The sequence below is a fragment of the Odocoileus virginianus genome, chromosome 3 (assembly GCF_023699985.2).
Source record: "Odocoileus virginianus isolate 20LAN1187 ecotype Illinois chromosome 3, Ovbor_1.2, whole genome shotgun sequence".
NCBI classification, from domain to species: domain Eukaryota; kingdom Metazoa; phylum Chordata; class Mammalia; order Artiodactyla; family Cervidae; genus Odocoileus; species Odocoileus virginianus.
Genome location: NC_069676.1, coordinates 6,745,922 through 6,765,394, shown reverse-complemented (window position 1 = coordinate 6,765,394; position 19,473 = coordinate 6,745,922). Strand labels below are relative to the sequence as shown.

The 19,473-nt window shown below is 47.5% G+C and overlaps 1 protein-coding gene across 4 annotated transcripts; it reads left to right on the top strand.

The window, feature by feature from the left end:
* Nucleotides 1–889: 889 nt before the first annotated feature.
* On the top strand, nt 890–19,243 carry LOC110122695 (prostaglandin E2 omega-hydroxylase CYP4F21-like). Of its 4 annotated transcripts, none has more exons than XM_020870237.2 (13): nt 890–954; nt 1,308–1,535; nt 3,634–3,778; nt 6,595–6,648; nt 6,734–6,861; nt 8,911–9,032; nt 9,712–9,982; nt 11,289–11,355; nt 11,535–11,664; nt 15,212–15,345; nt 15,441–15,505; nt 15,670–15,752; nt 16,127–19,243. In XM_020870237.2, exons 2-13 carry the CDS (start codon nt 1,338–1,340, stop codon nt 16,299–16,301), a joined length of 1,572 nt encoding a protein of 523 aa, XP_020725896.2. In that variant the 5' UTR covers nt 890–954; nt 1,308–1,337; the 3' UTR covers nt 16,302–19,243. The 4 variants fall into 4 exon arrangements, with proteins under 4 accessions (XP_020725896.2, XP_020725898.2, XP_020725897.2 ...); XM_020870239.2 differs by having other exon boundaries at nt 907–954; nt 1,337–1,535; XM_020870238.2 differs by lacking the exon at nt 890–954 and adding an exon at nt 963–1,067.
* Nucleotides 19,244–19,473: the final 230 nt, after the last annotated feature.

Genomic DNA, 19,473 nt, shown 5'->3' with positions numbered 1-19,473 from the left:
GCTGACACACTGGCTGCTTCTTCAGGTACCAGCACATAGAAGGCACTCTGCAAATGCAGCTTTGTCTGCACCGAGTAGGCTTGCTCTAGGTCACCACCAGTACACCTGACACAGGCACTAGTAGCCATCACTTTGCTTTCACTCCAAATTTTTTGAGGACTCCAGATTCTTCCCATTTTCCCGTGAGATCCTCTTTGGTTCCCCATCTCAAGGTCTCATTCAACATCCCACTGAGGAGGGTCCGCACAGCCCACAGTCAGAGAGAGGGTGGGGCAGACCACCACTCCCAGTTCTGTCCCCCCACCGCCTTGTGTGGACCCCCTTCTCTCTCAGCCCACCCCAGCCTGGCCCCTCACGCCTCCAGGGGCCCTCTTCTGATTGGCTCCTTTGTCCCTGGACTCTGTTCAGTTCAGCTGCTTAGTCGTGTCCCACTCTTTGTGGCCTCATGGAGTGCAGCACGCCAGGCTTCCCTGTCCATCACCAGCTCCCGGGCTCAGGTAAAGGTAATTTCCAGTCAGACTGGTTTCTCTGCTCCTGTTCCTTGAAGTCATGTCTCAACACACGCCCTGGGCTGTGTGGAGGTGGGAATTGAACTCCTGCCAGGCCATGTACCCTGGAGGCCAGGGGCTTCAGGGCTCTGAGCTTCCAGGGTCTCTGCCGAGAAATGGTGCATGATGTCTCCCTGACCCACCTGTGGAAGGGAGCCCTGGAGATGCCTTGGGATGAGGCTGACCCTCCGTCTGTCCTGAGGATCCAGCATCTGTTATGCTGAACTGGTTCCCAGGCCTCACTTCATGTTTGGGCAGCGTCCAGGTGGGGAGGAAGTAAGCATGCTGGGTGAATGGGCTGGCTTAGTCTGGAGCCTGGCAGTATTTTCTAGGGGAGGGACTGGGTAAAAGCTTTGCATAAGAAGGGGAGAGGAAGTTGTGTGAGACAGGCCACTCCAGAAAGAAGGTGCCAGGCTGTGGGTCAAGGGGCTCAGGGTTTTGACCTGGTGTGGGGAAGGCTGCTTCCCATGGCAGGGTGGCTCTAGGGAATGAGCTGGCTTGGGAGACAAGTGGATACCAGTGGGTAACACACACACACACACAGTGGCCTGTGTGTGTCTTTCTGTCTCTTTGTCTCTACCTTTCCCTCTTCCTCTGAATTTCTCTGGTTCTCCCTCTCCCAGCCCCTGTCTGCCTATCTCTGAGGCCTTCTTGCCCATCCCCAGCACTCCCCATCCCTGCCCTTCACTCCCTTGCTCCTTTCCCTCTATCCATCTCTGCCTCACAGTTCACCATCGCTGCCTTTTCCTTCATCCTCAGGACTCACCCTCCACCCCATCTGACCATAGGATGCTGGAGCTGAGCCTGTCCTGGCTGGGACTTGGGCCGGTGGCAGCCTCCCCATGGCTGTTGCTGTTGCTGGTCGGGGCCTCCTGGATCCTGGCCCGCATCCTGGCCTGGACCTACACCTTCTACAACAACTGTCGCCGCCTCCAATGTTTCCCGCAGCCCCCAAAACTGAACTGGTTCTTCGCTCACCTGTACCTGGTGAGTTTCCTGGGAGATCCCGGGAGACCAGGAATGGGGCTCAGGGTTTGGGCTGGGGTCTAGGACAGCAGAGAAGCCAGGGAGGCCTGGCAGCCCCCTCTTCCCTCATTCACTTGTTCCTCTGCTCTGCCTTTGAGACCTCCCCCACATCCTGTCCTTCCAGCCCTAGCCTGCTCTGGGGTCCATTTTCTACCTGCCTTGCACACATTAGTGCACCTCTGAGGCCAGGCTGCACAGAGCCTGGTCCCCTGGCCTCTCCAGTCTCCATGGTGGCCTTGAGGTCCTCTCAAGTGTGCTGTCCAGGGTCCAATCTGCACGTGGTCCTTTTCCTTGTGACTTTTCACCCTGGGCTGCAGCTTCCCCACAGGAATTATCTATCACTTCCCCATCCCCACACCTCCTCTTTCCAGGATCCCGCCTCTTATCTAACTCCCCTTTCTCTACCAAGATGTCCCAAGGTGCTCATAGCCCAACCTGGATAAAGTTGGCCAATCATCACCTCTGTCCTCCACGCCTGCCCACCTTGTGCCTCAGACCTTGACTCTGGCTTGGCCCTGCTCAGGATTAATTAAACAGGTCAACTGTCGAATTCCTTAATAAGCACTTCCCAGTTTGACAATGGTTCTGGGGAGCAGACTACAGTCCATGGCTGGCTAATATTAGGATGCAAAATAAAGGTGTGATGACTTAAGTTATGAGCATGCCATCACTTCCCTCTGTCAGGGTCAAAGGAATGGGTATCTTGCTCCTCCCATCTAACAGCCCAGCTGAGAGAGGTGCCCATCTTTTCTTTCCTGTCTTGGACAAGAGCTACCACTTGGTGGAGGATTTACTGAAATTTTACTGCTTATTGTGGCAAAGTTCAGAAGGCAGGGGCATTAAAAATCTCCACGTGAAGATTTCCTCAGATTCTGTGTCTTGAAAGCATCTCAGCGAGTCTTCCCAGGCAGTGCTAGTGGTCAAGAATTCGCCTGCCAATGCAGCTTAGAAGGAAGAGAGGCAGGGTTGATCCCTGGGTTGGGAAGATGCCCTGAAGGACCGTACAGCAACCTACTCCAGTATTCTTTCCTGGAGAATCCCATAGACAGAGGAGCCTGGCAGGCTGCAGTCCATGGGGTCACCAAGTTGGACATGACTGAAGCGACTTAGCATGCAAGGCACAGTGAGTCTTGGAGGCAGCAGGAGTGTTACAAAGTTACTGCATTTCTGCCCTCCTCTCTAAGGGCTTAGTCATGGAGTCTGGTCTTGGCCACTTTTCCTTCCTGCAGTCCCTCTTGCTGTGTGACCTCGGCTGAGTCACTCTCCCTCTCTGGACCAATCTCAACAGTGTTTTGAATCCTCACTTTGGCACTTGAGGAGAAGGGAGCAGGTCACAAAAGTGAACGTGACTTACGTTCACCTGCCGAGAGCCCCTGGGGGGTATTTGTCAGGTCTGAACGAGGCATCCTGAGGGAGAGGATACTTTACCAGGAGGCATCCCACCCTTCTCTCCCTTTAGGTGCATAAGGTGTCAGCTTCTTCATTTATAAATGGCATAATTGAAAGTCACGTCCATAGGTTGCAGAGAAACAGGCAGGACATACTCTGCATGGAGCCAGTTGGGGGAGGGGGTTTCACGGGTCAGAGCTGCTGTCATGAGTGAGGGGCAGAATTCATGTCTGTCCTTTGGGATCGGCCAGGGATGGAAGGCCCCAGGTCTGCAAAAGATTTACTGCAAGGAACTGCAGGCTGGATACAGACCAGCCAGAATAGGAAAGGATATGGGACCAAAACCCAGGTACAAGTACTGAGGCCATCTTGCTACCTACAAACCTTCCAGTGGGAATCTCTTTCTGTGGCCACCTCTGGGGCTGAGACCATTCCCAGGACAAGAAAAAGTTTGGCTTCTCAAGATAAAGTCACCCTACCTCTGGGCAAAGAGCCTGTCTTCTCCTTGTGCTCTGGGGTACCTCCTTGGGACTTGGAGATGCTCCAGAACCCCTCCTCCCCATGAAGGAAGGAGCAGGAGGAAGCAGAGATTCCCTCCATCTCTGCGGGATCTGACATACTCTCCAATGCAGTGTTTTTTCTTGGGAGTGATCTCTTTACATGCTTTCAGGTCCCCCCGACAGAGCAGGGCTTGAGAAAATCAACCCAGCTGGCAGCTAACTACCCCCGTGGATATAAGATCTGGTTTGGCCCCATCACTCCCATGATCGTTTTCTGCCACCCTGACATGCTCCAGAGCATCACCAATGCCTCAGGTACCCATGCAGAGCTTGTGGTGGTGGGTGTCATGACACATTTGAGGGATTCTAGCCCCTCCTTGCCAACTTTTTATGTGGCTCCTACAGGACCCTGGCCCCCCTTCCCCTCTTCTCTCTCAGCCACTTCCTCTTTCCTTTATGCATTTACCATGTTCCATCTCACCGACTCGTTTCTGCCCATGGCCATTTGGACCCCAACCTTGTACCTTGCTGAAGTTCGTGCCCAATCTCAAGGTCTCATATCTGGACAGAGACATCCTTGGCCTGGTATGGTTGGTCAGGGACTGGCCAGCAGGAGATGGGCTGTGGCAATCCAGAGAAGAAACAAGATTCTCTGCTGGGGTGTGCTGGAAGGCTTCCAGGAGGAGGAGGTGTCGGAACTAGGTCTGAAACAATGAGGAAGAAATATTTCAAAGCAGAGGGTAGAGTGATGCAGTGGCCATCCATAGTATCCCAGGCCCCCTGCTAAGCCAGCCCTCAGTCTCACTCATCTGCAGACCCAGAGCAATGAAGGCTTCTGTCTGGTGCAGGATTGGGGGCTGCTTTTCCTGTGACATCCACCTCTTTGGTGGGTCCATTTCACTTATCCTATCCTGTGGCTCAGCCACTCTAGTTCAATGCTCTCCTCCAGTCCCCAGGAATCTCCCTGAGGAGACTCCACCCCACCCTGTCTCCCTTCCCTTGTCCTCTGCCCCTCCCATCTGAGACAGACCAGGGGAATGGACAGCTTCTGACAGAGACCTGGGTTCAGACACCAGAATGCTGAGTGACTCTGGGAAAGGTCCTGGCTCTCTCTGGCTGCTGAAGTCTCTTTCAGCTGTTAGTGGTGGAAATGCCACCCTGTATGGTCTAAACAAAGAAGGGAAATCAACTGACTGTAAACTCCAAGGAGGGCTGCCTTCAGGCCCAGCTGGATCCAGGTCTTAAACAATGTTATCAGAAATCTGTTTTCATCATTTAGAGTTCATCTGTGATGGCTTTACTCTCATCCTGGTAAAACTGAATCTCAGACACTCAACCTCCATCAGAAAGGGAGTTCATTTACAACAGTTCTAGGAAAAGTTGAGGATTCCTTTTAATTTGTCTGATTTGGGCCATAGGACCAATTATTGCAAACCTAAGATTCTGAGCATCCAGTCTTGGTACTGTTGGGGCCACTGAACTATTGTTTTGGGGCTCAGAGCAGTTGGATAATTAAGAATTCAGGCCGTGGATTAAAGAGTCTTGGGCTGGTGTCTCTGGTTTACTCTCTGGGAGAATGTGCACAAGGGACTCCAGCATTGAGAGTCTCAGTTTCCTTATCTGTAATATGGGGAAGAAAGAGAAGTCAGGTGAATATGGTGTTTGGGATCCACACAGGGAAAGACATTCTCTATCCCTGTACCAGAAGGACCACAAAGGTTGTGTATGGCCAATGTGGGGAGGGAGCCCATGAGAAAGCTCAGGACAGATGAGCAGCTGCCGGAGGTGACTCATGGGCTCAGGTGTGAATCTCTGCCCTGCAAATCCTTGCCTCTGGCAGCCTAGAAGAGTGTGAATTGGGTCCTTTCTGTTCCTCTCCAGATTCAGAGCTGGGAGGAAGGTCTCCAGTACACACAGGACCTGGCCAGCACCTATGGGGATGTGTGCTGCTCTTGGGGTGGGGGTGGGGGGGCTGGCATGCTGTCATCTGCATCTTCCACTCCACCACTCCAGGTAGACATGCTCTTGGCCATGGCTAGCTGCTGCCACATCCTCCGTGTTGGGTGCAGAAATAGGAGGCTGTGGTAGAGATGCCTCTGCCTCTTTCTTACCTGGACTCTCACTTGCCTACTTCTGGTCATGTCTACTCACACCTAGGGCACATCTGTGTGCTGTCTTCTGTAGGCTATATCTGGTCAGATTTATGTTTCTACCTGGTTTCTGATGACAGCTGGTACATGCTTTACCTGGTAACACCTGGTATATGATTAAACCTGGGCTCAAATAGACACGGTCTCAGTCACGTCTGGAGTTGCTTCAGCTGTGGCCACGGACATCTGAGGCATTTTGGGGTGTGTCTTTTTCTTGCCCGAGATGCTGTTATTGATTATCTGGTTCTCTTGCTTGTCACGCCTGGGTCATATTTCAGGTTTGTTTGAGGTCTGGGACTCAGGGTCACTTTCAGACATGCTAGTGACCTTATGTGATCTTGTGTGGTGCCTGTCTTAGGGTATGTCTGAGTCATGTCTGGGGCCTAGCTGGGGACACACCTGGTTCAGGTCTGTGACATCAGTGTATGTAAGCCCTGTGTGGGACTCATGCGGGGCAAATTCAGGCCAAGTTAGATTGTCTTCAGGTCCATGCCAGAGCATGTTGTATCATGTTAGGCTGTGTCATGCGTGTTGTGGCCAGGTCAGGACATGTTAACACATGGGGCCATGTCACATATCTCAGGAAAGGTCAGAGTGCTTGGGCAGACATGGTGTTCTAGGTCCCCATGAAGATGTTTTGTAGAGTGCTGGACTATGCCTGTGTCTTCATAACATGTTGGACCATGTAGGAGCCACGTCAGGGAATGTTGGGGCATGTTGTATCTTGTTGGAGTGTTTCTGAGCACCTAAGAGTTGTGTCTATGGGCCCTGCCTTTGCTGTCTTCTGTTCTGCAGCCTGGTCTGGTCCCCCCACTACAATCACCTCTGCACCTGGCTTCTGGCTTTCGATTCTCTTGGCCCCATTCCTGTTATGCAGGGCTCAGAGCGGGAATGCAGATTCCTGGCTGGGATCCTCTATTCCACACAAAATTTCCTCCTTTCCCCATCTCCCTGGCCCCTGATGGTCCTTCTTCATGTCAGCTGCTATCGCATCCAAGGACATGGAGTTCTACAACCTTCTGAAGCCCTGGCTGGGTGAGTAACTGTGAGTGAAGGGGGTGATCTTGGGGACCCAGGGAAAGGTCTTCCTTTGCCCACTCCCTGTGGCTGCCTCTGCTAGGGGATGGGCTCCTGCTGAGTGCTGGTGACAAGTGGAGCAGGCACCGTCGCATGCTGACACCCGCCTTCCACTTCAACATCCTGAAGCCCTATATGAAGATTTTCACCAAGAGCACAGACATCATGCACGTGAGTCTCTTGAACCCAGGGTCCCATCTGGAGTCTTGGGGATAATGGAGACTCAGAGACACCTTGCCTGGAACCTGGCTCTTGTGGGTGGCTTTAAGGCCATGGGCTCTTCCTTTCTGAAGTGTGGTTTCCACAGGTGAAAAATAAGGATTATGTGATCCCTGCCTTGTAGGGTGGCCAAGATGACCTAATGGAATCATGTCTCTGGCACATAAGAGATGCTCAGAAGGTGTTAGTTTCTACATTTCCCTCAAAGAGGCCTTGGAATCTTGAGACATTTGATAAAAATGGTGAATATTTTGTAGTAGCTATCCTAGAGTAACAAGTCACTTAAAAACAGTAAGTGCTTAGTATTGAGAAGTCTGTGAGTCAGTTGACTGGTTCTTCTTGATGTATCTGTGATCAGATAGGAAATTTTGCTGATCTAGGGTCATTCTTCTCACATATTTGGGGCTTGGCTGGCTGCAGGCTGATCTCAGATGGCCTTACTCTGGGCAAAGGACTTCCCTTCATGGGATTCTCTTCCTTTAGACTGCATTTTGTGTTTGTTCACATGGCAGAAGCAGGGTTCCAACAGCCTGACAGGAAGCTGCAATGCTGCTTGGGAGCTTGGTTTGGGACAATCTACTCATCACTTCCATCAAAGTCTATTGGTCAAAGCAGGGCTTCCCCTGGTGACTCAGCGGTAAAGAATCTGCCAGCAATGCAGGAGACAAGGGTTTGATCCCTGGGTTGGGAACATCCCCTGGAGGAGGGCATGGCAACCCATTTCAGTATTCTTGCTGGGAGAATCCCATGGACAGAGGAGCCTAGTGGGTTGTGGTCCATGCATTCTCAAAGAGCTGGACAGGACTGAACCAACTAAGCATAGCACACATTGGCCAAAGTAGATCCAAGGCCAGCTCAGAATCCAAGTAGGCTCCACCTACTAATAGAAGTTACTGAAAAAGCACATTGCAAAGGGGTTTGGATATATATATATATACATGGGGAAGGTCAGGAATTTGTGACGTGGTTGTGTCTTTTCCATACTTGCAAGTGGACAAGGGAGCTTGTTACAGTTCTGTGGATTCTGTCAGAAGACATGAGAGTCCTGGATCACCAACAAAGGGTAGTTTTTACTCTTGGCAGAGCAAATGGCACCTTCTACTTGCTGGCTTGCATTCTTCCTCCAAGTCAACAAATCCCGCGTGGATGACACAGGTGGACTTTGACTGGCACCTTCTCCAGTAGTATGTTTTATTATAGGGCAGAAGAATACTAGATTTAGGGTGTCTGTGACTTTCAGAACTAGAAGCAAGCCTGATATTTGCCCAGGAGGAGACTTTACCTCACTCTTAAAGCTTGTTTGCTGCAAACACAACTCAGAAATAGCCTCTGGTAAAGAACATCATGGACAACCAATTGTTTTTGGCATACCTGGAAAGATTAGCATACCTGGAGAAGGCAATGGAAACCCACTCCAGTACTCTTGCCTGGAAAATCCCATGGGCAGAGGAGCCTGGTGGGCTGCAGTCCATGGGGTCGTGAAGAGTCGGACATGACTGAGTGGCTTCACTTTCACTTTTCACTTTCATGCATTGGAGAAGGAAATGGCAGCCAGTGTCCTTGCCTGGAGAATCCCAGGGATGGCAGAGCCTAGTGGGCTGCCGTCTGTGGGGTTGCACAGAGTCAGACACGACTGAAGCGACTTAGCAGTAGAAGCAGCAGCACTCAGGGCCCATGGAGAACTACCTCTCTAAACACAGGGACAGTTTATTCATCAGTTTTCATCAGTGAAGGTGATGAAAGCTAATATTTGCTTAGCACTTAAATTTATTCAGTAAGTTGACCAAGGGTACAGAGGGAGCAGGAGGGTGAGCCAAGATTTAATACCAGGTCTCCTGACTCCCAGTCATGAGAACTTCATGTCCTAGCAGTAACAGCTTCCACTCCCACTCAAGCCTGATACTATCTGGAGATGGTTTCCTGGGGCCAAGAGGCAGGGCCTGGGGAAGTCCACCCAGGTGGTTGGGAATGGGCCCTAACTCTGTCTCCTTCTCTGTCCAGACCAAGTGGGAGTGCCTGGTCACAGAGGGCCACACCCATCTGGACATATTTGAACACATCAGCCTCATGACCCTGGACAGTCTGCAGAAATGTGTCTTCAGTTTTGACAGCAATTGCCAGGAGTGAGTCTTGGCCAAGAGCCTGGGAACATAAGCCATAGACCCAAGGTAGTAGATGGAGGAGGGAGGGCTGACCAGAGCAACCAGGAAGGCCTTCCTGAAGGAGGTGGCTCAAAGCAGGACAACCCAGGACTGGAATAGGGAAAGAGAAGGAGCTATCCTTTCAGGTAGGTAGACCTGTTTGATAAAGATCAGAAGGCTAGAATGAGAAAAGTATGTGCAATAGTGATGAGATAAGTTGGAAATAAGGTTTAAGGAGTGGGCAGGTAATATTTTAAGGACATTCTGAAGCCAGACAAAGTGAGTCTGACTCAAAAGAATCCAACTATCATGTAGACATTGGATATAAAGAAGACTAGGGAAGGGGCTGGGCCACTGACCAGCTGCGAGAGGATAAGGTATGAGCAGAATGAATGGTTCTGGAAAGGAGAAGGGGGCGGTGAGAGAGACAGGAGAGAAACATATCTAAGCTGTGCTCCAGGTGCCTGGGGCATGGAGGCAGCTCACGGAGATGGGATGTGGGTTGAGAAGAGTCTGAAGAGTCACATCTCCTGGCTCATCCCCACATTGTATCTGTGACCCATCTGTTCTTGGAGCCTCAATTCCTGAAGGGAGGTAGCCCCTGGCTTCTGGGCTTCCGGTGTTTTAAGTTTTTGCCTCCCTTCATGCTCTCATCCTTCAGGAAGCCCAGTGAATATATCGCCGCCATCTTGGAGCTCAGTGCGCTTGCGGCAAAGCGGAACCAGCAGATCTTACTGCACATGGACTTCCTGTACTACCTCACCCCGGATGGGCGGCGCTTCCGCAGGGCCTGCCGCCTGGTGCACGACTTCACAGATGCCGTCATCCAGGAGCGGCGCCGCACCCTCCCCAGTGAGGGTGTTGATGACTTCCTCAAGGCCAAGGCGAAGACCAAGACTTTGGACTTCATCGATGTGCTTCTGTTGACCAAGGTGGGTTCCTCTGGAATCTGAGTTCAAGAGGTAGGATGGACTTTGATCTGATCAAAGAATTTGAACAGGATGTAGAGGGTCCTGGGGGAGCCATGGAAGGTGCTTGTGGAAGGGAGGGATGGGTCAGGGATAAGTTTTAGAGATGACCATGTGGAATATTGCCTGTAGGGGATTGCTAAGTCTGCAACTGTGAAGGGCCTGAGATTTCACTCAAATAGGAAACTAAAAAGTCAGTCTACCACAGAGATAGGCTGGGTACATATGTAGTATATGTAAAGTATACATACAGAATCCTGGTTCAGAGCAGCCTATTTATTTATTTATTTTTTTATTCTTTACTTGAAATTTATTTATTTTTTTTTATTTTTATTAGTTGGAGGCTAATTACTTTACATCATTACAGTAGTTTTTGTCATACATTGAAATGAACTAGCCATGGATTTACATGTATTCCCCATCCCAGTCCCCCCACCCACCTCCCTCTCCCCCCGATCCCTCTGGGTCTTCCCAGTGCACCAGGCCCGAGCACTTGTCTCATGCACCCAACCTGGGCTGGTGATCTGTTTCACCCTAGATAATATACATGTTTCGATGCTGTTCTCTTGAAACATCCCACCCTCGCCTTCTCCCAGAGTCCACAAGTCTGTTCTATACATCTGAGTCTCTTTTTCTGTTTTGCATATAGGGTTATCGTTACCATCTTTCTAATTTATTACTCATGGCAAAAATGGTAACCAGAGTAGAATTGTAGCTCTGCTACCCTGTTCCTAAATTCCTTTGATGGCTCAACTATACTATTACCTGTACATGCAATCATACTTGCATCACAGTACAAGTATATACCTCCAGATTTTGAAATTTGAAAGTTATACAAGACAGCTGATACATTTGCCCCTTTCTCCCTATGGGGAGATGGAGAGAAAGAGAGACAAGAGAGAGATTATGCTGGAGGTTAAACAAATTCTTTTTGGTGAGAAGGCAAAGTCTAAAGTTGTTATATTTTTATAACCTAGGTTGTAACCCAGGTTGCCAAGGTTGCAACTTTTTTTCCCCAGAAATCCCTCATAATTTTGAAATATAAAAATATTTATGGGTGACTGTGTCCTATGGGGACAACATAGGAGACAAAGAGGTCAAGGAGTGGGTCTCTGGGGTGGGGCCTCTGGTGACAGAGTGCACAGGAGGTTTAAAATTTCAGGGTGGGTTTGGGTCTCTGGATGGATAATGGGGCTTCAGAGATTGTCTCAGTTTAGCCTCAGAGACCCTCTGAGCTAGTGCGATTCTAGGGATCTTGCTTTCTCTTCAGGATGAAGATGGGAAGGGATTGTCAGACAAAGACATCCGGGCTGAAGCTGACACCTTCATGTTTGAGGGTGAGAACCCAGTGTGAGAAAATGTAAGGATAGGGTGTCTCTAAGCCCAGGAACTAGCCCAGTGGACCCTGGACCACCCCATCCCCCTCCATCCTCCTCATGGGCTTTAGCATGAGGGCGTTGTCTACCTTGTGGTGCTGAAGTAGTCCAGAGACACAAATCTTTCTGGATGCCCCCAGGCTATGATACTACAGCCAGTGGCCTCTCCTGGGTCCTGTACAACCTTGCAAAGCACCCAGAATATCAGGAGCGCTGCCGGCAGGATGTGCAAGAGCTCCTGAGGGACCGCGAGCCTAAAGAGATTGAATGGTGAGTGCAAGTCCTTATGGCCTTTTTCTGAGCCCTTCTCATTGTTTCTGCTCCCTGGCTGGGGAAGACAGAATTTTTGTGTGTGTGTGTGTGTGCATTCTGTCATTTAGTGGAAGTAGGAGCAGAGCCCAGAGGCAGGATCTCATACTCAGTGTGTGTGTGTGTGTGTGTGTGTGTGTGTGTGCACTAAGTTGCTTCAGTTGTGTTGACTCTGTGCATCCGTATGGACTATAGCCCCGTCAGGCTCCTCTATCCATAGGATTCTCCAGGCAAGAATAAATGCTGGAATGGATTGCCATGCCTTCCTTCAGGGGATCGTCCCAACCCAGGGATTGAATCTGCGTCTCATGTCTCCTGCGCTGGCAGTCAGGTTCTTTACCACTAGTGCCACCTGGGAAGCCTACTCAGCATGGATAGGAGGACAAAATTTGCTGGCTTTTGGCAGAGAAATCTGGATTTCTGAGATAATTAACAACAATGTGTGAGGACAGATGATGCCACTTGGCACATATTCAGTTAAGTGAACTTCGCCTCCACTCCCTGACTGTTTTCTCTGAAATTACATGTTTTCAAACATCTTCACTTCCTGAGTATTTGCTAATCTCCTGCCCCTTAATTCCTCATATTGTTTAGTCTAGGGTTCACTAGGATCACCTGAGTATTACAGTCATTCAACTCCTTTCTTGGAACATCTGCAGCTTCATCCATCTAATCCCTACTTAGGAAACGCTGCCATACTGCCTCTACATCCCCAATTCTATGCCATCTCCAATTCTTCCCAGCCCCATTCTGTATCCTGGAGACTCAGGAAGGACCAGACCCAGTCTTTGCTTTTTAGGAGCTCTTAACCTGGTGCAGAAATAGTCCCAGGTCAGGACACTCCCAGTGTACATGGGCAGGGCTGAGATTTGGAACAAGAGGGGTCAAGTTGAGGGTGGAACGAGGTGCCTCAGCAGAGACTCTGAGATATAATCAGTAGGTAATTGGGTGCGTTTCAGGTACATTTAGGTCAAGAAGACAGCTGGGAGAAAATGAAGAACTTGGGGGAAGTGATGAGAAAGAGGGAGAGAGAGAGAGAGAGGAAGGAGGGAGAGAGGAATTTGACTTGAATATATAATTGACCTGTGGAAAGCAGGTTACCTCATAATATTAATACACAGTATCCCAGAGTGTGAAGTGGATATCTGTTTTTGGATATTCAGGGAATCCTTAGGCTTTTAATCGAGTCTAAAATTTTAGCAAAGAGATTGTATTCAGACGTTGTTAACTTAACCTTAGATACTCTTGTTGCTATGGTAAACCATATATTCTATCTGGATTGAGAAATAGAAGTTTAATTGGAAAATATGCATTCACATTTCTTGGTAAGTTTAATTCAGGTGTTTTATATAATCACCATCATTTTTTCTTTTATTATTTTTCTAACAAATTGTTATTTCTGATAGAAAAACTGATAAATTTCTTGCCCGGTGAACATAGGAAATGCTAAATATTGAGTCTCATATTCATAAGAAAAATAAAGATTGTTTCCTAAAATCTCTGGAACAACTGTGAAACTATGTGTAAAAAAGTTAATTCATCCTGCTTCTCGTGTCTTATAAGAAAGTAACATCCACATGAATCAAAGATTTAAAAAATGATGGAGTCTTAAAGGCTCTAGAAGAAACCATGGGAGGTTATAGCTCCAGAGTAGGGAAGACTCTATTTTTGAGACATATCCTAAGAGACATATAAGAAAATATTGATATACTATTTCATGAAATATATAAATAGCAGTGTGTATGGTATTCAGTATGCTAGTATATAATTTTTTAATGCAAAATATACCTCTGGAAGGATACATAAAAAATAATCAGTAGACAAACTTGAGAAAGGAAGATGAGTGCTATTGGTCCATAGGGTTGGTGTTTTGCAGGTTTCCAATTTTGAGCTAGTTAACTGTATTTCAGTTCAGTTCAGTTCAGTCACTCAGTCATATCTGACTCTTTGTGTCCCCATGGACTGCAGCACGCCAGGCTTCCCTGTCCATCACCAACTCCCAGAGTTTACTCAAACTCATGTCCATTGAGTCAGTGATACCATTCAACCATCTCATCCTCTGTCATCCCCTTCTCCTGCCTTCAATCTTTCCTAGCATCAGGGTCTTTTCCAATGAGTCAACTCTTAGCATGAGGTGGCCAAAGTATTGGAGTTTCAGCTTCAGCATCAGTCCTTCCAATGAACACCCAGGACTGATAACCTTTAGGATAGACTGGTTGGATCTCCTTGCAGTCCAAGGGACTCTCAAGGGTCTTCTCCAACACCACAGTTCACAAGCATCAATTCTTCGGCGCTCAGCTTTCTTTATGGTCCAACTCTCACATCCATACATGACTACTGGAAAAAACATAGCTTTGACTAGATGGACCTTTGTTGGCAAAGTAATGTCTCTGCTTTTTAATATGCTGTCTAGGTTGGTCATAGTTTTTCTTCCCAGGAGCAAGCATCTTTTAATTTCATGGCTGCAGTCACCATCTGCAGTGATTTTGGACCCAAGAAAATAAAGTCTGTCACTGGTTACCCCATCTATTTGCCATGAAGCGGTGGGACCAGATACCTTAGTTTTCCGAATATTGAATTTTAAGCCAACTTTTTCACTTTCCTCTTTCACTTTCATCAAGAGGCTCTTTAGTTCTTCTTTGCCTTGGCTTCCCTGGTGGCTCAGAGGGTAACTGTATTTAATTATTTTTAATTGGAGGATAATTGCTTTACAATGTTGTGTTGGTTTCTGCCATACAACATGAACCAGTCATAAGTACACACACACACACACACACACACACACACACACATGCACACACCCTCCCTCTTGAGCCTGCCTCCTATCAGCTCTTTATCCCACCACTCTAGGTCATCACAGAGTGCTAGACTGGGCTCCTCATGTTATATAGCAGCTTCCCTCTAGCTATCTATTTTACACATGGTAGTGTATATTTGTCAGTGCTACTTTCTAAATTCTACTGGGTCTTATCTTCAATGCTTATAAAAACTTTTCCGGTGAATTCTCTTTCACTGTCTGCCAAAATCATGCATTTATTCCCACATTTCAAATGGCATTACTCTCCTTTTTTTCTCCTGTTTAATTGCATTAGCTAGTATCTCTAGTTCTGTAATAAATAAGATAAATATTGAATCTGTTTCTTGCTCATCTACCTTTTGAGTTTGCAATCTTGCCATAAAGAATGTTCCACATTCATACAAATTTGTAAACATTTCTATGGTTCACTTTTTGTTGATTTGTTCAGAAAAGCTTCTAAAAATATCTGACTAAATTTTGTCTAGGACTTCTGTGATGTTGCTTTTCTGTCTCTCTTTTAAAAAACCATTTTATTGAGGTATGATGATCAAAGGAAAAGCTGTATATATTTATGTATATGACTTAATGAGTCTGGAGATATTTGATCCATGTGTGTTTTTGTTCTAGGCAGAGAGCATCTTATAGGGCACCAGGAGGGCTCGGGTGGTGTCTCTTTTTTCACCCTAGATAATTGTCATGGGGGTTCCTTAGGGACGACCTGACCCAGTTGCCCTTCCTGACCATGTGCATCAAGGAGAGTCTGCGGTTGCATCCTGCTATCACCTATATCGCCCGCCGCTGTACCCAGGACATCATGCTCCCAGATGGCCGGGTCATCCCCAAAGGTGACCACAATGACTAGGGAAGGGGTTTCCTGGTAGGAAGAGGGGCCCATCAGGCAGGTTGGACCTCGTTTTGACTGGTCCCTCTTCTTCCACAGGTGTGATCTGCCTCATCAGTATTTTTGCGACCCACCACAACCCATCTGTGTGGCCAGATCCTGAGGTGATGCCTCCCCGACACCCTACCTCCATCATCCCTGTCCATTCCCCTTGGGAGACCCAGGGGAGACTACAGAATTGTGATTGGCAAATCAGACATCACTCCCTCCCCAAGGATGGACATCCTGGGAGATACCACCCAGTAACCCTGTCTTGTCTTGCCCCCAGGTCTATGATCCCTTCCGCTTTGACCCAGAAAACATCAAAGGGAGGTCACCTCTGGCTTTTATTCCCTTCTCAGCAGGTCCCAGGTGAGGGCATTGGACATTTGAGGTTAAGGATGAAAGTAGTGGGGCGGGGGTCTGGGGCTAAGATTCCAGGCGTCACTGTGGGGGCAGGGAAGGGGCAAAACTGAAGGTGGTCAGAGTTCTGGCATCCTTCTCTCCCCTCCCCCTGGGAATGGTAGTGGGCACCAAGCAGGGTCTGCAGTATGCTGACAGCGGGGTTCCCTTGTCTGCTGGTCTGCATTCTAGACTGAGGTCTGGGCTAGGCTCAGGGGATACGCAAGTCCACGAGGCGGGGTCCCAGGTATGGTTAGCTTTCTCTGTCTCTGCCGGTCAGATTTCGGGTGCTGTGGGGCTGAGATGAGGGTTCCGTGTAGCCAGAGCCCCAACTCCTTCCACAGGAACTGCATTGGACAGACGTTTGCCATGACTGAGATGAAGGTGGTCCTCGCTCTCACCCTGCTACGCTTCCGTTTTCTGCCTGACAAGGAGCCACGCAGGAAGCCGGAGCTGATTCTGCGCCCGGAGGGTGGACTTTGGCTGCAGGTGGAGCCGCTGAGCACAGGCGCTCAGTGACTCGGTGACCCACCCACCCTGCCTGGGACTCTCTATCGTCAAAAGGGCCCAGAGCGCCCCCTGCTGGCTCTCAGTGAGACTCAGGCAAACATGTCGGCAGCATTTTATTCCTGGGAGTCTGCAATGGCCTCATCCCAGTTCCGTTCACGTTTGCCTGAGTCTCACCGAGAGCCAACAGGGGGCGCTCTGGGCGCTTTTGAGAATACAGAGGGTGGGCGTGGTTGATTGGAGGCGGGACCAGTTGCCATGTGCCCAATATTACCTCTCTAAGTTGACCCCCAGTCTGGCGCTGTGGTAGAGAATCTACCTACCAATGCTGGAGATGCAAGAGATGCGGGTTGGATCCCTGGGTCGGGAGTATCCCCTGGAGAAGGAAATAGCAACCCACTCCAGTATTCTTGACTGGAAAATTCCATGGACAGAGGAGCCTGGTGGGTTACAGGTCATGGGGTCGTACTGAACACGCTTGGATATATGCACGGCTGACTCCAGGACCCTATACTGATGGCTGGTTCTCCCAGAACCCAAACATGGGCAATAGGGAGCCACATGAGGTGTTTGAGCAGAAGAGGGACCAGGGTTAAGGGTGGACTTAAGAGGTGGCGAGTGCTCTTCAATATATGTTGAAGTCTGGGAGGAGTCCAATATATATGAGTACATCAAATATGTGGTTACTCCAGATCTGAAATGAACATGGAAGAAATAAAACAAAGACATGCGTACTAAAACTCTAGGCTCCCCAGGTGATAATGATAGTGACAGTGAAGTCACTCAGTCGTGTCCAACTCTTTGTGACCCCGTGGACTGTAGCCCACCAGGCCCCTCCATCCATGGGATTCTCCAGGCAAGAATACTGGAGTGGGTTGCCATTTCGTTCTCCAGGGGATCTTCCCAACTCCGGGATGGAGCCCGGGTCTCCCGCATTGCAGGCAGACGCTTTAACATCTGAGCCACCAGGGAAGCCCATAGGCTTCCCACGTAGTCTCCCTCAATTAAGTAACTGGGAAGCGTCTCTCTAAATTAAGTAACTGGGAAGTGGTTTTCAGACTCCCTGTCAGCACCCCTACTCATGTACCAACCCGCCCCCCCCCCTCCCCGCATCCTCCATGTTCAGAGCAGTCAGCATCATGCATCAGAGTGGTGCATTTGTAACAAATGATTAACTTACATTAACACATTATCACCCAAAGTCCATAGTTTACATCAGAGTTCACTTTTGGTGTTGTCCATTCTGTGGATTTTGGCAAACAGATAATGGCCTGTATCCATTATTATAGTACCACACAGAATATTTCACTGCCCTCAAACTCTCCCAGTGATCTGTGGATTTCATCTATACCTCCTCTCAACTCCTGGTAACCAGTGATCTTTTTACTGTCTCCATAGTTTTGCCTTTTCCAGTATGTCAAATAGTTGAAATCACATGATATGTACGCTTTTCAGGTTAGCTTCTAGCATTTAGCAATATGCATTTAAATTTCTTCCCTGTGTTTGCACAGCTTGATAGCTCATTTCTTTTCAGTGCTGAATAATATTCCATTGTCTGAATGTACCATGGGCTATCTATTTATTCATCTGCTCTGATTTCTTTTTAATCAGGTTTGTATATTACTAAACACAAATACATATTTAAATGAAACAATGTCAAATACAAAAAAAAAAAAATGAGAAAAAGGAAACCAGATAAAAACAAACCCTAAGAACACCCAGAAAGAACAAAAACTTATGTGTAACTAACAGAGTATAATAGTAGAAAGTCTAACATTTCCACCATTCTTTGGGACAGAGAGAGGGATATCGATTCATCCAATAAATGCTTGGTCAATAGGAAAACTCGCCCTGCTTTCAATGATCATCTTTATTTGGAAGTCTGATGGCTGTCTCAGACTTGTTATGTCCAAACTAGATTCTTGATTTTTCACCCCCAGACCTCTGGGGAATCCTGTAATGATTCCAAAAGTGGTTTTGTTGACTCTGTCTGTAGACATGTGCATTTTAAAGCTTTTTTTGGTGTGATTTAATTTTAGTGCAGTTCAGTGAAACACATAGACAATAGATGGCTTTGGGATTCATTAAATGGTTTGGGGGCTAAATGCATGGTTAATTTCTTGTAAATATTCCATGTGTGCTGGAGAGTGAGTTGCTTTTCTCTTGGGTATACATTTCTCTCTCTACTTAGTAGCTCAAACTTTTAAGTTGTGTTTAGATAATACATTCTTTGGTCTAAGTCTTGTCTTCTTGATTTGTCGAATTTTAAGAGGATTGGGATAAAAGCTCCAAGTACTGGTGTGGATGTAGCTATGGATTTTCATTTACTGATTCATCTATTTTGGCTTTGCATCTATTCCCAATCTGTTTGGACCCTTTAAAAACTTATAACTTTATTTGTAACATAAGATGATTTTCCTTTAATTCTTATCAGATGTAAATATTGAGATTGCTACCCTGAGGTTACTTTTTAAATATTTGTTGGATCTATCTTTTTCATTAACAATGAAATGACATTCACATAAGTTAACAATTTTAAAGTAAACAATTCTGTGGCATTTAGTACATTTGCAATTTTGAACAATTGTCACCTCTATCTACTTCCAGAACCTTCTCATCACTCAGGAGGGAAATACTGTACCTAATAAGCAGTCACTCCCCTGTTCCCTCTTTTCTAAAACTTTCTGTATTCTTATATTTTAAGTAAGTGTTTTATATACACCATTCTGTGAGACATTTCTTTCTTATTAAATCAAATCCACAAACTCTTTCTTTTAATTAGTGACTTTAACCCAATTACATTCTCTCATGTATGGGGAGTAACTTTTACACAAAAAGTTTAAATGCTGTCTACTTTTCGTTTGCAAATATTTTTCCCCATTCAGTAGGTTGTATTTTCATTTTGCTGGTAGATTTCTTTTGCTGTGCAAAAATTTTAAGTTTAATATTTTTTACCTACTGTGATTCAAATTTTAATTTCTCTCATTCACATATCTTTTTGGGTAGATCACAGGGGAGCTGGGTTCCATTGGGCAGCCTTGGGGGGGCACTTCATGTGATCTATCAGCTGAAGCTAGAGCATGAACTGACAGGCATGACATTTTCTCTAAACAAGCAACCAGGTGTGAACAGGATCAGAAGGCTGGGATATTCTGGAGGCAGGGTAGCAGTGTGGTGAGAACTC

Excerpts from the sequence above, each read along its gene's own strand:
- LOC110122695 (XM_020870237.2), top strand. The coding sequence starts at position 1,338 with ATGCTGGAGCTGAGCCTGTCCTGGCTGGGACTTGGGCCGGTGGCAGCC. Across the intron at positions 6,649-6,733 it reads CCTTCTGAAGCCCTGGCTGG|GGGATGGGCTCCTGCTGAGT; the intron begins GTGAGTAACTGT and ends TGCCTCTGCTAG. Across the intron at positions 11,665-15,211 it reads GAGCCTAAAGAGATTGAATG|GGACGACCTGACCCAGTTGC; the intron begins GTGAGTGCAAGT and ends GGGGTTCCTTAG.